Source organism: Chiloscyllium punctatum, chromosome X, assembly GCF_047496795.1.
Source record: "Chiloscyllium punctatum isolate Juve2018m chromosome X, sChiPun1.3, whole genome shotgun sequence".
NCBI classification, from domain to species: domain Eukaryota; kingdom Metazoa; phylum Chordata; class Chondrichthyes; order Orectolobiformes; family Hemiscylliidae; genus Chiloscyllium; species Chiloscyllium punctatum.
In genome coordinates, this window is record NC_092791.1 from 17,482,118 (window position 1) to 17,502,564 (window position 20,447).

Below are 20,447 nucleotides of genomic sequence, written 5' to 3' on the forward strand. Positions count from 1 at the left end.
CACCATGCTCTAGCAACCTGGCCTCCTGCGTAACACTTGGATTGCTGAGGTGCCATGACAGGGGAGTTGCTGTAGCTTCTTGGAGCACGAACCTGCTAGTCCTCAGTTGGGGGTGACAGCATTCCTACTCGCAGCCCTGCAATCCGAAACCAGGCCCAGTGGAATCTGGTCTAGCTGCGGACTGGTTTGTGGACATCCTGCAAGGCCAACAGTGGTCTGCCTGCAGTGAAAATGCACTGTCTTCCACCAGTCATGCTGCAGCCCACTGGAGTTACACTGGTGTAGGTCTCTGCTACACGGCAAGTATTGAGAGTGAATAGTTGAGTGAATAGTCGGATGGTTTGTTTGATAAAAGTTGGTTTTACTTGATTGTTTTGGACAACTTTTATCCTAGCACTGTGCCCAAAAAAACACAATGATCATCAGTAACAGAGGGAAGGCAACATGTGACGCTTGTGGTGAAAGGGCAATTGCTGTTGTACGCACTGTATTGCGGTTGGATGAATCGATAGCAAGAGCCTCGCTTGAAAGGAATTGGTTCCCTCCTCTTTTCCTCTTGTTCTTCATCTTCCTCCTCTTCTTCCCATCCTTTCTCACTTAATGGTAAGGGAGTGTTGCTGAACAAAGAGTCCTTGGAGTGCAGATTCATAGCTCCTTGAAAGTGGAGTCGCAGGTAGATAGGATAGTGAAGAAGGCGTTTGGTATGCTTTCCTTTATTGGTCAGAGTATTGAGTACAGGAGTTGGGAAGTCATGTTGCAGCTGTACAGGACACTGGCCACTGTTGGAATATTGCATGCAATTCTGGTCTCCTTCCTATCGGAAAGATGTTGTGAAACTTGAAAGGGTTCAGAAAAGATTTACAAGCATGTTGCCAGGGTTGGAGGATCTGAGCTATAGAGAGAGGCTGAACAGGCTGGGACTGTTTTCCCTGGAACGTCGGAGGTTGAGGGGTGACCTTATAGAGGTTTACAAAATTAGGAGGGGCATGGATAGGATAAATAGACAAAGTCTTTTCCCTGGGGTCAGGGAGTCCAGAACTAGAGGGCATAGGTTTAGGGTGAGAGGGGAAAGATATAAAAGAGACCTAAGAGGCAACCTTTTCATGCAGAGGGTGGTACGTGTATGGAATGAGCTGCCAGAGGATGTGGTGGAGGCAGGTACAATTGCAACACTTAAGAGGCATTTGGATGGGTATATGAATAGGAAGGGTTTGGAGGGATATGGGCTGGGTGCTGGCAGGTGGGATTAGATTGGGTTGGGATATCTGGTCGGCATGGACGGATTGGACCGAAGGGTCTGTTTCCATGCTGTACATCTCTACGACTCTATGACTCTATTCTCGCCAGCTGCTCACACGGTAACAAGAGCTGTTTCCTTGTGATGGCAGAGCTGTAGAGGCTACCATCCCTGATAAACCATGATACATACTGTGCTTCGTACTGCAGGGTTCCTCCAGAACAGACCAGTGGCAGCATTGCTGAAACACCTCAGTAGCCTGCTCGACTACATTTAGTGTTGACAACATGGCTCTTACAAAAGGTAATACTTTGACCATGTGACTCGTGCCTCTGCTGCACACGTGTGCTTGGTTTGTGCAGCAGAGGTACGAGTCACATGGTCATAGTATTACCTTTTGTCATACAATGGCTATCCTCTGATTCTTCAAGTTGCCTCAAATGCTTATGGTCCAGTGGACTGGTGCCAAATGAATGCATGATTTCTGCTGTCAGGCATTGACCGACATGTTACTTTAAGGATGGCCACACATTGGTTACATGTTGAGGCAGTGGACACGACTACAGTTGCAGTTCCCCTCTGGATTTACATGCTTGCATCCACAGTCAGTGGCACCTCGCACCATGTGGAAGCCTGGCGAAGCCACATGCCCACTTTGCCTGCTTCCCCCTGGCATGAGAGAACGCAATTAGTTAGTCTCTGTTTGTGTACAGGGTGTCAGTGACCTGCGATTCTCCTGCTCCTTGAATGCTGCCTGACCTGCTGTTCTTTTCCAGCAACACATTTTTCAGCTCTGATCTCCAGCATCTGCAGTCCTCACTTTCTCCGTGTCAGTGACCTCCCTTATACAACAGTGGACAGTGAGTTGTAAGTTGTTGGAGATGTCACTTGTTCCAGGGACTCTCATCTAAAACATTCAAAGCCATGGTCATTTTTTTTGCAGCTACAGGCAGCGTTGCCCTTACTCAGCTCTGAGACTACAGATCTGCCGACAACAGACAGCAGATTTCTGAGCACCTCCCCAGTGAAATAGAAACAGTGGCCACATTGTTCCCAGCTGAGGCTGAAATTGGAGAATTGTTCCGTAAAGGCCCTGGGTCAATGCAGTCAGGTGCTGAATGCATTTCTTTCCCTCTTCCTGCTCCCATTCCATGCAGCCTGTCCTCCTTGCTGTCATCCAGTCTCATTCTCCCTGTCATTCTGCAGGGCAAGGACCCCATCCTGGCTGGGAAATAGTAACACAGTTCCTTCATTGTCTCCAGTCAGGATCCTGGGACTGAAAGTTAGTGTCGGGAGCGGGACTCTTGGCATCAGGACAAGGTTTCCACCATCTGACCACTCCTTATAAACTTCATCAATTTTAAGCAGCGATACAGTCTAACAGACACATCTACTAACTCACCAACAGCTCGAGAAACCATTTGGCAATGAACCTGAAAGTGATTGTCATTTGTTTGTGGCAAGTGATTGTTGCTTTGCAGGCCAACCTTTGTTGTCCCGTGAGCTGCCTTACTGAACTACTGCAGTCCTTAGGGTATAGGTACACCCAGACTGCTGAGAGGGAGGGAGTTCCAGGATTTTGACCCACAAACAGTGAAAGAACATATATTTCAAAAGTCATAGATGGTGAGTGGCTTTGAGAGGAACTTGCAGGGGGTGGTGTTCCCATGTATCTACTTCCCATGTCCTTCCAGGTGGGAGAGGTGTGTAAAAGGAGCTTCGACAAGTGCATATCGTAGATGGTATACTGTTACCATGGTGCATAGATGGTGTTAGGTGTGATTGTTGAAGGTATTTGAGGGTATCAAGCAGGCTGCTGTGTCCTGGATGGTGTTGTGCTTCTTGAGTGTTGTTGGAGCTGTCCCCATCCAGGCAAGTGGGGAGTATTCCATCACACTCCTGACATGTGCCTTGTATATAGATGGTGGGCAGGCTTTGAGGAGTCAGGAGGTGTGTGACTTGCTACAGGATTCCGAGCCTCTGACCTATTCCTATAGGTAATGTATTTATGTGCTTGGTACAGTTCGGTTTATGGTCAAAGGTGGTCCCCAGGGTGGTACTGACATTTGAATGCCAATGGGAGGTTATTAGGCACTCCTTTATCAGAAATGAGCATGACTTGACACTTACTGCACAAACAATGTTACTTGCCAGGTTTTGCTGCACAGTCTATTTCTGTACATGAGGACTTTGAAATGGTCGTGAACATTGTACAATCATCAGCAAACATCCCCACTTCTGAATGTAGATGGACATTCAGAACTGACAGCCCGTTGTAATCCCCGCCCCCGCCGCCCAGCACAACAGCGATCAGGATGGCCTACCCACCTTCTGGCTTCCCGAACCGCCCTTTGCACCTTCCGACCACCTCTAGGACAGCCTGCCCCGGTATCTGCCCAGGATGACAGCGCTGAGGACAGTCTACTGGCCTTCTGGCTCTCAATCTGCCCCTACGTACTATCGGGCTTTTGCCCACCCTGATGCACCATCCGGCCTGTGGACTGCTATGATACCTTCCGGCCACCTCTAGGACAGCCTGTCCCCTTCCCCTGGGATGACAGTGTGCAGGGCAGCCCACAAGCCTTCCGGATCTCAGCCTGCCCCCATGCACCTTCTGGCTCTCGGCTGCTCTGACACACCTTCTGACCACCTCTAGGACAGCCTATCCTGATTACCCCCCTTGGGACGACAGCGCTAAGAATGGCCTACCCACCTTCTGGCTCTCAGGGCGACTGGCATCAGGGTGGCTTACCCACCCTCCAGCTTTCGGGACAGCCTACCAACCTTCAGGTTCACAGGATGGCCTACCCACCCTCTGGGTCTTAGGGTGACAGCTTTAAGGACGACAGCTCACAGCTCACAGTAAGGCCTGCAACACCCAGGGACACACAAGACAGTGCAGGTGATGACCCCAATGAAACACATGACAGTTAATTATCAACAAACAGAGTCCTTTCTGGTAGACAGAGTCTAATACTATAAACAGTTCTCTTCAAAATGTAGAGTCCATTCCCAGGAACAGAATCCACTCCAGTATACAAAGTGCATTGTCAGAAATAGAGTCCACTCCAATCTGCAGAGTCCGTTGCCAAAAAGCAGTGTCCACAACTGAGGGCAGAGTCCACTCCCGAAGGCAGTAAATGCACAGCACACAGCACACAGGTGTTCAGTCTCCATAGAGAACCAGGCCCACTTACAGGAACACAGTACCTTGTGAAGTTGCAGTTAACTCACAGGGGTTTGGTCAACTCCTGAAGGCAGAGTCCACTCCAGGATGCAGCAAATGCTCACCTCCCAGCACACACACAGGTGTTCAGTCTTTACAGAGTCCACCCACAAAGGGCCAGGCCTACTCACACAGTAACAGCTCATCTGGAAAGGTGTATTTTCTCACAGAGGCTCAGTTGAACACCAAAAAACTCTAACACGTTGACTGTGACGATCAGGCAGTTTAGAAATCAGTCCTCAATAATAAAAAAAAGGAATACCAGTACATAGCTGGCTTTGTAAACCAGCCAGTTCTGGAATCAGGTTCCCCAAAACACAGAAACCAACAGCATCAGTACACACTGGATGGGGGCAGCCAGCTCAGAGTCAGTCCCCTCCCTGACACAAATGGAGAGTCCTTGACACTGATCCAGCTCTGAGTGAATAGAACCTCAAACACTTCTGTTTATTTTTTTGGAGAGTGCACAGAACCTCTGACTCTCCTCATTTTTTTTCTTTTTTCTGTTTTTTTTCTTTTATTTCTCAATTACCCCCACACTACCGCTTAACTGCAGTAGTGCTTATATTTTCCCCAGCACCCATGTTGTGTGTGTGCAGGTGTGAGACACAAGGTGCACAAATCTTTATTCAATTTCCACCACCAAGAAGAAAGGAAACACCCGAGTGGCCAGTGACAAGCAGTGCCCTTCACATCAAAGGGGACACTTCTGTTTGTTTTGTTTTAGTTTTTCTTTTTTCTTTGACTGTATGGAGCAAGAGAGAGAGTCTGGGATGTCACTCTAACAAAAGCAAAAAACTAAAAATGTTGGAAATCTGAAATAAAAACAGAAAGTACTGGACAAATCCAGCAGGTCTGGTCGCAGTTGCTTCTTCAGAACTGCATGAACTTGTTCTTCTGACACCCTGCCCTTCCTCTGCCATCTAAACCCACATTCCAACAACTCCTCGGACACCTTCCACATCTCTGCTTGACCTGACATTGGCTCCACAGGACCTGACACTGAATCCTGCTAGACCTGAGTGAAATAACTCTACAGAGGCTGTATCCCATCACCAAATCACCCTGTACTTACACGTGGAACATCCTTGACACTGATCCAGCTTCCTCAGGACCAGTTCTCAGAGTGAACAGGATGTCTGACACTCCTATTCTTTTTCTTTTACCCCCACACTACCGCCTAACTGCGGTAGTGCTTATTTATTCCCCAGTACCCATGTTGTGTGTGTGCAGGTGTGAGATACAGTGAAAGACACAAGGTGCATGAATCTTTATTCAGTTTCCACCACCAGGAAGAAAGGAAACACCCAAGTGGCCAGTGACAAGCACTGCCCTTCACACAAAGGGACACTTCTGTTTATTTTTTCTGAGCTGCAAGCTACATGAGATTGCTTCAAGTGATGAGTGTTTAATGGCTGCCACAGATTGCACGCAAAGGTATTTACTGTATTCTGTGCAAGCAGTGAGATTACCTCTTCCTGCACTCAATGCAGGCATAGCTTCTCTAGTGTACGTGGGTGTCTGTGGTTAAGATGCTTTAACTAGTTTTTAAAATTCACGACATAAGATCGAAGTTACAACTGCTCTATTCAAGTCGCAAGTTGTCTTCTGGGTGGACTTTTGTTGAGAATACCAGTGCACTGAGAGTGCAATTGCATTTCTCCAAACAGAGATTATATGGTGTTCCATTAATAGAAACATAACACAAAAACAGTTTGGCTATTTCTGATTACCAAGTCTTCAGGAATGATACCTGAAATAACTCCACAGAGGCCGGGATCCCGTTACCAAGTCACTCTTTACTTAGATGTAGAGAGTCCTTGATACTAATCCAACCCTAACAGAGCCAGCTCTCTGAGTGAGCAGGATGTCTGACACTCCTGTTATTTCTTTTACCAACAGTAACAGTAACACACTGACTGTAGCACCAGCCAGCACAGAGTCAGTCTCCTGACACAAATCGAGTGTTCTTGAGACTGTTCCAGCTCTCTCAGAGTGAGCAGAACCTCTGACATTCCTGCTTTTTTTATACTCCTTTTTTTTTGTTGATTTTTCTTTTTCTTTTCTTTTTTTGTCCCCCACACTACCGCCTAACTGCTGTAGTGCTTATTTGTTCCCCCAGCACCCATGTTGTGTGTGTGCAGGTGTGAGACACAGTGAGAGACACAAGGTGCACGAATCTTTATTCAATTTCCACCACCAGGAAGCAAAGAAACACCTGAGTGGTCAGTGACAAGCAGTGACCTTCACATCAAAGGGCAATGCTGTGTGATCAAACACTGAAGGGGAGGGCAGGGATTAAATCAAAATAGAGTTAGAGGGGGAAATAATACACTCCACTCCCTGCGGCGCCCACCTCTCCCTGACACTTCTGGGTTTTTTTTCCCCCACACTACCACCTAACTGCGGTAGTGCTTATTTTTCCCCAGCACCCATGTTGTGTGTGTGCAGGTGTGAAACACAGTGAGAGACACAGGGTGTACAAATCTTTATTGAATTTCCACCACCAAGAAGATAGGAAAACACCCGAGTGGCCAGTGACAAGCACTGCCCTTCACAAAAGGCAATGCTGTGTGATGAAACAGTGAAGGGGAGGGTAGGGACTAAATCAAAATAGAGTTGGAGAGGGAAATAATACACTCCACTCCCTGCGGTGCCCACCTCTCCCTGACACTTCTGTTTTTTTTGTCTTTTGGAGAGTCCTTGACACTGACCCAGCTCTCTGAGTCAGCTCTCAGAGTGAAAATTACCTCTGACACTCCTGTTGTTTTTTTCTCTTTTTTGCATTTTTTTTTACAGGATTTATGACACTCCTGAACTTATTTTTAATGTAACCCCCACACTACTGCCTAACTGCGGTAGTGCTTATTTTTCCCCAGCACCCATGGTGTGTATGTGCAGGTGTGAGACACAGTGAGGACACTTCTGTTCATTTTTTTTCATTTTTTTAACAAGTATTGCCCTCCTCGACAAAGGAGATTCTAAACTCCTGGTTATTTTTTTTAATTTTTTTTTAAATTAACCCCCATACTACCACCTAATTGCAGTAGTGTTCATTTTTTTTTAAACCCATGTTGTGTGTGTGCAGGTGTGAGACACAGTGCACGAATCTTTATTCAATTTCCACCACCAGGAAGAAAGGAAACACCCGAGTGGCCAGTGACAAGCACTGCCCTTCACATCAAAGGGCAATGCTGTGTGATCAAATGGTGAAGGGGAGGGTAGGGACTAAATCAAAATAGAGTTGGAGGGGGAAATAATACACTCCACTCCCTGCAGCGCTCACCTCTCCCTGAACAACTCCAGGGTGTTGGTGGAGACCGCGTGCTCCTTCTCAAAGGACACCCGGGCTCTAACGTAACCGCGGAAGAGGGGACACTTCTGTTTATTTTTTTGTGTGACAATCTCCTTTTTAATTTTTTTTCTTTTTGTTTTTCTTTTTTTTCTTTGTTTTTCTTTTTTTTATATAAGTGCTTATTTTTTCCCCAGCACCCATGGTGTGTGTGTGTGCAGGTGTGAGACACAGTGAAAGACACAAAGTGCACCAATCTTTATTCAATTCCCACCACCAGGAAGATATGAAAAACACCCGAGTGGCCAGTGACAAGCGCTGCCCTTCACATCAAAGGGCAATGCTGTGTGATCAAAACAGTGAAGGGGAGGATAGGGACTAAATCAAAATAGAGTTGGAGACACTTCTGTTTATTTATTTTTTTCTTTTTTAGCAGCAACAGGGAGAGTCCTCGTACGTGTGCACACACACACAGAGTCACAGTCCTACACTGATCCAATTCTCCACACAATGGGGAAAAACACCCAAGTGGGCAGTGACAAGCAGTGGCCCTTCACATCAAAGGGCAATGCTGTGTGATCAAAACCATGTATATTTAGATTTTTTTTTCTTTTTTTTACTTTAACCCCCACACTACCGCCTAAGTGCGGTAGTGCTTATTTTTATTCCCCAGCACCCATGGTGTGTGTGTGTGCAGGTGTAAAACACAGTGAAGGACACAAAGTGCACGAATCTTTATTCAATTTCCACCACCAGGAAGATGTGAAAAACACCCAAGTGGCCAGTGACAAGCACTGCCCTTCACATCAATGCTGTGTGATCAAAACAGTGAAGGGGAGGGTAGGGACTAAATCAAAATAGAGTTGGAGACACTTCTGTTTTTTTTCTTTTTTCAGCAGTGAGGCAGGTCCCAAGCAGCACCAGGGAGAGTCCTTGCACGTACACACACACAGAGAGAGTCACAGTCCCACACTGATCCAATTCTCCACACAATGGGGGAAAAACACCCGAGTGGCCAGTGACAAGCACTGCCCTTCTACCTCTTGTTTATTTTTTTTTATTTTTTTTTCCTGTTTATTTTTTTTTCTTCTCTTTTTTTCTTTTTTTTTAAACCCCCCACACTACCGCCTAACTGCGGTAGTGCTTATTTTTTCCCCAGCACCCATGGTGTGTGTGTGCAGGTGTGAGACACAGTGAAAAGACACAAAGTGCACAAATCTTTATTCAATTTCCACCACCAGGAAGATATGAAAAACACCCGAGTGGCCAGTGACAAGCACTGCCCTTCACATCAAAGGGCAATGCTGTGAGATCAAAACAGTGAAGGGGAGGGTAGGGACTAAATCAAAATAGAGTTGGAGACACTTCTGTTTATTTTTTTTTCGTAAACATACACTTCTGTTTTTTTTTCTTCTTTTTTTTTGAACAGAAGCTCTGACACTCCTGTTTCTTTTTTTTTTATTAAACCCCCACACTACCGCCTACGTGCGGTAGTGCTTATTTTTATTTCCCAGCACCCGTGGTGTGTGTGTGTGTGCAGGTGTAAAACACAGTGAAAGACACAAAGTGCACGAATCTTTATTCAATTTCCACCACCAGGAAGATATGAAAAACACCTGAGTGGCCAGTGACAAGCACTGCCCTTCAAACCACAGGGCAATGCTGTGTGAGCAAAACAGTGAAGGGGAGGGTAGGGACTAAATCAAAATAGAGTTGGAGACACTTCTGTTTATTTTTTTTTCTGCAGCAATGGATCCATACGTGGATCCCCTCTTAGATGGGACTTGAATCCAGGCTGCCCAATCCAGGGGTAGGGACACAACTGCTGCACCACAAGAAAATGTCAACACTCCTTTTTTTTTCTTTTTTCTTTTTTTTTACCCGGGCCACATTCCTGTTTATTTTTTTTTCTTCTTTTCTTAACCCCCACACTACCGCCTGAGTGCGGTAGTGCTTATTTTTATTCCCCAGCACCCGTGGTGTGTGTGTGTGTGTGTGTGCAGGTGTAAAACACAGTGAAAGACACAAAGTGCACGAATCTTTATTCAATTTCCACCACCAGGAAGATATGAAAAACACCTGAGTGGCCAGTGACAAGCACTGCCCTTCAAACCACAGGGCAATGCTGTGTGAGCAAAACAGTGAAGGGGAGGGTAGGGACTAAATCAAAATAGAGTTGGAGACACTTCTGTTTATTTTTTTTTCTTTTTTCTTTTTTTTTCCTTTTTTTTTCTATTTATTTATTTTTTCCTTCTTTCTTTCTTTTTTTTCCACACTACCGCCTAAGTGCGGTAGTGCTTATTTTTTCCCCAGCACCCATGGTGTGTGTGTGCAGGTGTGAGACACAGTGAAAGACACAAAGTGCACCAATCTTTATTCAATTTCCACCACCAGGAAGATATGAAAAACACCCGAGTGGCCAGTGACAAGCAGTGCCCTTCACATCAAAGGGCAATGCTGTGTGAGCAAAACAGTGAAGGGGAGGGTAGGGACTAAATCAAAATAGAGTTGGAGACACTTCTGTTTATTTTTTTTTATTTTTTTTTTAAAATTTTTTCCCCTACACTACCGCCTAAGTGCGGTAGTGCTTATTTTTTTCCCCAGCACCCATGGTGTGTGTGTGTGTAGATGTGAGACACAGTGAAAGACACAAAGTGCACAAATCTTTATTCAATTTCCACCACCAGGAAGGTATGAAAAACACCTGAGTGGCCAGTGACAAGCACTGCCCTTCAAACCACAGGGCAATGCTGTGTGATCAAAACAGTGAAGGGGAGGGTAGGGACTAAATCAAAATAGAGTTGGAGACACTTCTGTTTATTTATTTTTTTTTTTAATTTTTTTTTTACCAGGAAGATAGGAAAAACACCCGAGTGGCCAGTGACAAGCACTGCCCTTCAAACCACAGGGCAATGCTGTGTGATCAAAACAGTGAAGGGGAGGGTAGGGACTAAATCAAAATAGAGTTGGAGACACTCCTGTTTATTTTTTTTTTCTTCTCTTCCTTCTCTCTCTTTTTTTTAGGGAAATAATGCACTCCACTCCCCTTCTCTTGTTTTTTTTTTCTTTTTTTTCTTTTTACACTTCTCTTTTTTTTCTTCTTTTTTTTTCCTTTTTTCTTTTTTTTTACACCCCCACACTACCGCCTAAGTGCGGTAGTGCTTATTTTTATTCCCCAGCACCCATGGTGTGTGTGTGTGCAGGTGTAAAACACAGTGAAAGACACAAAGTGCACGAATCTTTATTCAATTTCCACCACCAGGAAGATAGGAAAAAACACCCGAGTGGCCAGTGACAAGCACTGCCCTTCAAACCACAGGGCAATGCTGTGTGAGCAAAACAGTGAAGGGGAGGGTAGGGACTAAATCAAAATAGAGTTGGAGACACTTCTGTTTATTTTTTTTTTTTCTTTTTTGCGTGGGACTGAAGTGCAGCCAGAAACAGAGGAGAAGGTTTCTGAGAAAATCAAAAAGGGAGTGCAAACGCCCACACCCAATCCCCTGTTTATATTTTTTTTTCTTTTTTTTTCTTTTCTTTTTCTTTTTTTTCTTTCTTTTCTCTTTTTCTTTTTTTTTTAACCCCCACACTACCGCCTAACTGCGGTAGTGCTTATTTTTTCCCCAGCACCCATGGTGTGTGTGTGCAGGTGTGAGACACAGTGAAAGACACGAAGTGCACGAATCTTTATTCAGTTTCCACCACCAGGAAGATATGAAAAACACCCGAGTGGCCAGTGACAAGCACTGCCCTTCAAACCACAGGGCAATGCTGTGTGAGCAAAACAGTGGAGGGGAGGGTAGGGACTAAATCAAAATAGAGTTGGAGACACTTCTGTTTATTTTTTTTTTGTTCTCTTTTTTTTTGAAAAGACACAAAGTGCACGAATCTTTATTCAATTTCCACCACCAGGAAGATAGGAAAGACACCCGAGTGGCCAGTGACAAGCACTGCCCACAGGGCAATGCTGTGTGAGCAAAACAGTGAAGGGGAGGGTAGGGACTAAATCAAAATAGAGTTGGAGACACTTCTGTTTATATCTGTTAGCCAGGGCTCCCTGATTGGACCAGACTAACAGCCCTAATCAGGGAACTCATATTCTAAGACATACACCTGGCTGACCCCATTACAATCATTACAGGCTCTACCCTGAGGACCTCCTGTAGAGATGTCCTGGAGCTGAGATGACTGACCTCCAACAACCCCAACCATCTTGCTTTGAGCTAAGTATGAATAAAACCAACAGATAGATTTTCCATTTATTCCCATTGACTCCAGTTTTGCCAGGGCTCCTTGATGCTGTACTCAGTCGAATGCAGCCTTGATGTCAGTGGCTGTCCCTCTCCCCTCCCCTCTGGAGTTCAGCTCTTTTGTCCATGTTTGAACCAAGGCTGTAATGAGGTCAGGAGCTGAGTGACCCTGGTGGGACCCGAACTGGGCCTCACTGAGCAGGTTATTGCTGAGCAGGTGCTGCTTGATAGCACTGTTGGTGACACCTTCCATCACTTTCCTGATGATCGAGAGGAGACCGATGGAGTGGTTATTGGCTGGGTTGGATTTGTCCTGCTTTTTATGTACAGGACATACCTGGGCAATTTTCCACATTGTCGAGTAGATGCCAGTGTTGTAACTGTACTGGAACAGCTTGGCTAGGGGAGCGGCAAGTTCTGGAGCACAAGTCTTTAGTACTATTGCTGGAATGTTGTCAGGGCCCATAGCCTTTGCAGTATCCAGTGTCTCCAACTATTTTTTGGTATCGTGGAGTGAATCAAATTGACTGAAGTTTGGTATCTGTGATGTTGAAGTCCACTGGATAAGACCGAGATGGATCATCCACTCGGCATGTCTTGCTAAGCCTTGTCTGTTGTGCTGATGTGCTGGGCTTCAACATCATTGAGGACTGTCCTCTAGTGAGTTGTTCAATCGTCCAGCACTAATCACAACTGGATGTGGCAGGACTGCAGAGCTGAGATCTGATCCGTTGGTTGTGGGATCACTTAGCTCTGTCTATCACTTGCTGCTTCTGCTGTTTGTCGTGCAAGTCATCCTGTTTGGTAGCTTCACCAGGTTGACACTTCATGCCTGGTGCTGCTCCTGGCATGACCCCCCCGCAGTCTCCATTGAACCAGGGTTGATCTCATGCATTGATGGTAATGGTTGAGTGGGGGATATGCCAAGCTGTAAGGTTAAAGATTGTGGTTGAATACAATTCTGCTGCTGTTGATGGCCCACAACACCTCGTGGATGCCCAGTTTTGAGTTGCTTGATCTATTCTGAGCCTGTTCCATTGAACACGGCAATAGTGTCTCACAACACAATGGAGGGTGTCCTCAATGTGAGGGAGGGACCTCTTCACAAGGACTGTGCAATGGTCACTCCAACCGATACTGTCACAGACAGATGGATCTATGACAGTTAGATTGGTGGGTTTCACCCCGCTGTCACTTCACCTACTCCTCAGCAGGATGAGTCTGCCTGATATGTCCTTCAGTTCAGTCAATAGTAATGTTTCCAAGCCATCAAAGTTCCTCATTCAGAGTAGAATCTTGTTACCCTCTTCTTCAAGTGCTGCTCAACCTAAAAGAGTACTGATTCATCAGTTCAGTCTGTTGCTTGACTAGTCTGTGGACAGCTTTCCTATTCTCGGCACAACTCCCTGGCCGTTAGTGAGGAGGCGGTTGTGGAGTCAACTGGGCTGGTTATGCCTTTGTCCTTTCCGATGCCTTGGACAATGCTGATTGATCAAGCATTTATTCTTCTTCGACTTTGTGTTAACAACACAGGTAAATGGCTTGCTGGATGGAGCATTTCAGAGGACAGTTAAAAGTCATCCACGCTGTTGTGGGTCTTGAGTCACATGTAAGTCAGACAGGGTAAGGATGACGGATTTCTTTCCCTGAAGGACATTAGTGAGGCAGATGGGTTTTTACAGCAACAAATATCTGTTTGTTTCACTGTCACCAATACTGAAACGAGCTTTTTTACTCCAGATTGATTTCCAACAGTGAATATAAATCCCCCTAGCTGCCATGGTGGGATTTGAACTCACGCCTTTAGATCTTTGTCAGGGTCTCTGGATTTTGAGTTCAATCACAACCACAATACTACTGTACAGTCTGGCTGATATCATAATCTGCCTCCTCTGCAATACTTCAGACACACCCAGCGCTTGCGCTGATGACATCACCAAGATGGTGTCCAATGTAGTCAATGCCAGGTGAATGCACCATAGTGCAGGCTTTATCTGGGACCTAAAACTGTACTCATTGCACCAAAAATACAGCTGTTGCACCACTCAATTTTGCGTTTTGAGACTTTTAGTGGTATGATTACACATAAGCCTTGATATGAAGGAGTGCTTCCAGCTGAGAGGTAATAGAAAATACTGTTACCCTTGTGTATGTGATGAGCAATTCACTCACTTTAACACGGAGAGGGGACTACATAACCTGCCTTTTATTTCAGCCCAAAGAATTTTCTTTCTCCTTGCCTGTCCTAGTTATGATATCAAACGTTGTGCAGTACTGAGTCACTATGCCCCGAACACCATCCGTTGCTCCATTGTTCTCCTGTGTGACTCGTATCAATTTCACAGGAACACCACAGTCCTGCTTACTTTGCAGAGAAGCAGACCCACCATTTGCTTGCTGCACCAGAGACCTCATGTCTCCACTGCACATATCACAGATATTCCCAAGTGCCATTGTTTGTAGTGAATCTATAAAAAGGAATTCCTTGTATCCCATTCCCTTTACGTTGTTGCAGTTTTTAAATTGCGGCTTCAAAGTGCAGATTTCCACTGCCTTAAAGGCAAGCTAGCTCCCAATCAGTACCATTGGGGGGAATGGGGATTGATCACATCCTCTCGTAGCACGGTGGCTCCAGTGAGAGATAAAAAGATGAGGGGCATGGACAGGGTGAGTAGGAAGCAGCTTAACTGAAGGGTCAATAATAAAGGGGCATCATTTTAAGGTGAAGGGCAGGAAGTTTAAAGAGGATTTGAGGGAAAATATTATCACCCAGAGTTTGGTAGGGCTCTGGTACACACTGCCTAGAGGGTTGTAGAGGCAGGAAACCTCACAACCTTCCCAAAGTACTTGGATGAGCATTTGAAATGTCAATAACATTCAAGGCTCTGGGCCTATTGCAGGAAAGTGGGATTAGTGCAGATTTAGAGAAGTTTTTTTTGTCAGTGCAGGCTCAAGGAGCTGAAGGATCTCTTCTGTACTGTACGATTCTACAAATCTCCCAATGCTAAAAGGGGAGAGAGGGAAGGAGCTGCTCGCAAAAATGAAGAGGTACTGACCTGGTTCTGTAGCTCAGCCAGCCTTTCTGTTTGATTGCCTCTAAGCTGGGGCTGCTGCTGCAAGAGGTGCTTCAGATCAGCACAGGAGAAGGCTATTTTCAGCCTAGTGTGTTTGTTTGGACTCCCTGCAAGAGCAACTAATCCAGTCATTCTCTCCCGCTTCACTCTGCAAATGTATCCTCTTCAGCTGCTTCTCAAATTCCGTATTGAAACCCATGATTGAATCTGCGTCCAGCACCTTCTCAGGAGTAGACCTATCGGCCCCTCGAGCCTGTTCTGCAATTCAATAAGATCATGGTTGGTCGGATTCTGAGCTTCTCCTCTGATAGTTTTTCAACCCTTTCATATCAAAACTCTGTCCTTCTACACTTGAAAAATATTCAAGGGTTCTGCTTTGACCACCTTTTGAAGAAAAGAGTTCCAAAGAGCTACGACCTTCTGAGAGAGGAATAGGCTTGCCTCATCTCTGTTTTAAATGGGCGACCCCTGTTCCTACACAGATATCTTTTTTCCAATCTATTAACTTGTTTTCTATTTGTCTTACTTATGTCCTTCTCTGGTGCTGCTCCTGGCATATCCTCACTACTCTCCATTGAACCAGGTTAATCCCAGTCTTGATGGTGATGGTAGATTTAGGGGATATGCCGGAACATGAGGCTACAGATTGTGGTTGAATACAATACTGCTATTGATGACCCACAGCACCTGTAGCTTAACTGTGTAAGCTATAACTTCAGTGTGCTACACATACTTGCCTGATCCTAATTTAAACTATTGCCCTAGCTGAAAGAAGATAGAAACCTGAAAACTCAGCAAGCAATCGCCTTACCTGCTTACCTAAAGAACACCTCTGAATTCCACTCTTCAGTCAAATTGTCTCCATGCCCTCTCTCAGATCATTCCCTGTTCGCTAAAAGGTCAGATTATAAAGCAGCTGTGCCCATATGTATCAGGACCTGGATGTAACCCAGGATTGTGCTGATAAGTGGTAAGTACCATTTGCGCCACACAAATACCAGACAATACCTTTCTCCAACAAGGGAGAATCTAACCATCACCCCTTGTAATTCAATGGCATTGCCATCATTGAACATCCTAGGAGTTACCATTGACTAGAAACTGAACGGAACTAGCCATATAAATACAGTGGCTACAAGAGCAGATCAGAAGCTAGGACTCTTGCAGCAAGTACCTTCCTACAAAGCACAAGTCAGGAGTGTGATGGAATACTCCCCACTTGCCTGGATGAGTGCAGTTCCAACAACACTCAAGAAACTCAACACCATCCAGGACAAACCAGCCCTCTTGATTGGCACCACTTCCACTAGCATCAACTCCCTCCACCACGGACACTCAGCAGCAGCTGTGTGTACCATCTACAAGGTTCACTGCAGAAACTCACCCAAGATCCAGTGACAAGTGGCATTCCACAAGGCTCAGTGTTGGGACCATAACTTTGCACTCTATACATTAGCAATCTAGATGAAGGAACTGGGGGCATTGTGGCTACGTTTGCAGATGATACAAAGATAGGTAGAGGGACAGGTAGCATTGAGGAGGCAGGGAAGCTGCAGAAGGATTTGGACAGGGTAGGAGAGTGGGCAAAGAAGTGGCAGGTGGAGTACAATGTGGGAAAGGGTGAGGAATAATAGAGGCATGGACTATTTTCTAAAATTCAGAAGTCTGAAGTGCAAAGAGACTTAGGAATTCTAGTCCCGGATTCTCTCAAGGTAAACTTGTAGGTTGAGTCAGTAGTTAGGAATGTAAATGCAATGATGGCATTTATTTTGAGTGGATTTGAATACAAAAGCAGGGATGTACTTCTGAACCTCTATAAGGCTCTGGTCAGACCACATTGGGAGGATTGAGTGCAGTTTTGGGCCCCATATCTCAGGAAGGATGGACTGGCCCTGGAGCAGAGGAGGTTCACAAGAATGGTCCCAGGAATGAAAAGCTTAACATGTGAGGAACGTTTGAGGACTCTGGGTTTGTATTCGATGGAGTTTAGAAGGATGAGGGGGGAATCCAATTGAAACATACTAAATGGCCTGGACAGAGTGAATGTTGGGAAGATGGTCCCATTGGTAGGAGAAACTAGGACCTGAGGGCACAGCCTTAGAGTAAAGGGAAGACCTTTCAGAATGGAGATAAGGAGAAACTTCTTCAGCCAGAGAGTGGGGAATCCATGGAATTCATTGCCACAGAAGGCTGTGGGGGCCGGGTCATTGAGTAGATTTAAGACTGAGATAGATAGGTTCTTGAGGATCAAGGGTTACGGGAAGAAAGCGGGAGAATGGGATTGAGAAACTTATTGGCCCTGATTGAATGGGGGAGCAGACTTGATAGGCTGAATGGCTTAATTTCTGCTCCTATGTCTCTTAACCTTAGATAGGACCTTCCAAATGCATGGTCAAGAGCAGCAGATACATGGGGACACCATCCCCTTCAAACTCCCCTCGAAGCTATTCACCATCCTGACCTGGAAATATATCATTGTTCCTTCACTGGGTCACATTTCAGGATTTCTCTCCCTAAGAGCACTGTTGGTGTGCCAAACTCCATTTGGAAAGAATGTCTCCTGTTGTAGGAGAATCTAGCACTGGGGATCTCAGATATCCCAACCCAATCTAGTCCCACCTGGCAGCACCTGGCCCATATCTCTCCAAACCCTTCCTATTCATGCAGCCATCCAGATGCCTTTAAAATGTTGCAGTCATACTAGCCTCCACCACTTCCTCTGGCAGCTCATTCCATACATGTACCACCCTCTGTGTGAATGCCGTGCTGTACATCTCTATGACTATGACTCAATGATGGGTCACCCTTTAAGACAAAGATGAGGAGAAATGAGTTCTGTCAGAAGGTGGTGAGTCTTTTGAACTCTCATCCTCAAAAAGTGGTGAAAGCACTGTCTTTGAAGGCAGATTTAGATAGCTTCTTGGTGAGCAAGATGATAAAAGCTTATTGGCAGTAGGCAGAGAAATGTGGAGTAATCAGATCAGCCATAATCCTGATGAAGGGTCACTGAACCTGAAACGTTAACTCTATTTCTGTCTCCACAGATGCTACCAGACTCGCTGAGTTTCTTCAGCAATTTGTGTTTTTGTTTCAGATCTCCAATATCGACAGTTCTTTGTTTTATTTCAGCTGCAGTCCTATTGAATGGAGGAGCAAGATTGAGGGCCCGAATGGCTTCCTCCTGCTACTAATTTGCATCTGTGTACAGACTATATCGGTTCAAGAAGGCAACTCACCATTGTCTTCTCAAGGGCAATTATTCTTCTGTTCATAACATATGGTCACCTCTAACTCAGCCAGTATTTATTACCCTGGAGAAGGTGGTCATGAGCTACCTTCTTGAACACTGCATTCCTTGGGGTGTAGGGACACCCAGGGTGCTGTTAGTTTAAGTATTTTGATTAAGGACGTGCAACAAATCCTGGCTTTGCCAGCAACTCACATATCCCATGAACAAATAAATCCATAAGCAAATAAATAAAGGAACCTTTCCCTTTCTATGTTGAATTTATGTACTCACCAAATTCCCTGAGTTAAGTAAATGCTCTGTAGTTGGAGTGCTCCTTTGAACTGCACTTGACAGTCCTCACAGGTACGTATGATCCTGCCTGGAGATACAATTGACAACACTTTGGCTGTTGTGACCAATCAGGTCAGGATCGCCATTTCATGCAGCATCAATGAACATATGACAGACATAATGTGAGTGAAGAAACTATTGAGGAATAAAGACTTAGTCAAGCCTTCGCTGATACTGAGATTGCTGTCTCAGATTGTTGGAGCCTCTTGCCTATGCAACTCATCTGCTGAAATGTAGTATGTACATCCCTGTCTGTAGCTGTGGGTGGGAGAGGACTACCTGCAGAGTTGGATTTTTGGGGAGTCAAGAAGACTTAGTTGACCTTGAAATTTGGTGGATAGAACCCAATCACTAATGCCTTCAGTTTTCCTCGTGGCAGGATTAAGGTGCAGGGTAGTTCGGATGACGATCCCTCACACCAGAACTCCCGACCTATCTATCTTCATAATGGAGACAGGTATCTCCGAATCACCCACAATTTAAATGGAGTCGGGCCAAATTTTCAAGGAGTCATGGTTCATGGCTCCTCTTAGGTGTCATCAACCATAGTTTGGTTGAGGGAACCTTTTGGAAGGTAGTCTCAATTCGTCTATGCCCCTCCAGTACCTCCAATGGGCCCTCATACCCTCCATGCCAACCTAAAGCACTTCCGTGCCTATTCACCCAGTGTACACTCTGCGCAGAACCAATGAACTCTGTAGAATGTATGCAAAAGCTTTAAACACCAGTATTCAGTCATTCATTACTCTTAAAAGGAAACTGTTATTACAACTTCCTTACAAACATTTCAACCATCCAGACTTTTAAAGTATCAATCCCAAAAACTATGATCGCTTAATGCCTCTTTAGCTGATGTACGTAAACATCTGCAAGTGCCACAATAGATATAAGAGAAAGAGCAGTCTATCAAACTGTTTTGTCATGCATGCAGCTAGTTCAACAGACTAATGGATGTCTGGCTTCTCAGCTGAGAATGCATAATGTGGCTTGCTGAGAACTGTAGATCTGGAGTCATGGGTCAGTAACAAATTCCTATCACAGCATGACCATACTAAATGAGGATCTTGTAATAATCGAATAGCTTCAGATAAGTTTCTTATTCAGTTAACTGAATTTAAATGTCCCAGCTTCCATGGTGAGGTTTGAACATCTGTCCCTAGATGATTGTTTCAGGTTGCTCTGGATTACTCATTCAGTGACACAAGCACTACACTGTTCTCCTGAAGTGTTTCCACCCAAATGTTGTTCTCAAACCTATGGAATGGAACATAACTTTCTGATTTAAGTGTAGCAAAAGTGCTACCTACTAAACCACAATTCGTAAGGGAGAAAAAAATAAATATTTGATAAGAATTCAAACATGTTTGGGCCGAGGCAAATCTCAAATAACAAGTTTGTAAACTAAATTTATTCGCCTTAACTTTTATTTGCTGTAGTCCAATCTTTAGAAACGATCACCAAAACAGACCAGCAGCAATAATACCTGGGATTCCGGACTGGAAAACAAATTAAAATCCTAGTCAAGGTGACATGAGCTTGTTTGGTGGAGGGGAGGAGTTTGTAAATTTGGCTGGATTAGGGGGCAGAGATAAATCTTGTGACTCACACACATATCTTTTACCAAACTGAAGTAACAGGAGGCAAGTAAGAAATCTAAACCCCACCATTTAATGATACCAATCCAGGCATTCAACAGTACCGATCATCAGGTGATCAGAACAGAAAAAGAACATTATATTGACGTTTCTTTGGAGATGTAAAAATTAGTTGTCTGGAGGCCGACAATTATAG

The 20,447-nt window shown here is 45.0% G+C and overlaps 1 protein-coding gene across 6 annotated transcripts in view; it reads left to right on the forward strand.

Annotated features, from left to right (window-relative positions):
* pou6f1 (POU class 6 homeobox 1) overlaps nucleotides 1-20,447 on the forward strand; it is a 131,552-nt gene that overhangs the window by 101,295 nt on the left and 9,810 nt on the right. For 2 of the 6 annotated variants that reach the window (XM_072567306.1, XM_072567308.1), the window contains one exon: nucleotides 18,206-20,441. The exons of the other annotated variants lie outside the window; for them this stretch is intronic. In XM_072567306.1, coding sequence (XP_072423407.1) covers nucleotides 18,206-18,267 — 62 coding nt within the window. In that variant the 3' untranslated portion in view covers nucleotides 18,268-20,441. Of the gene's footprint in view, nucleotides 1-18,205; nucleotides 20,442-20,447 lie in introns of those variants that run through there. 6 annotated transcript variants of the gene reach the window in all.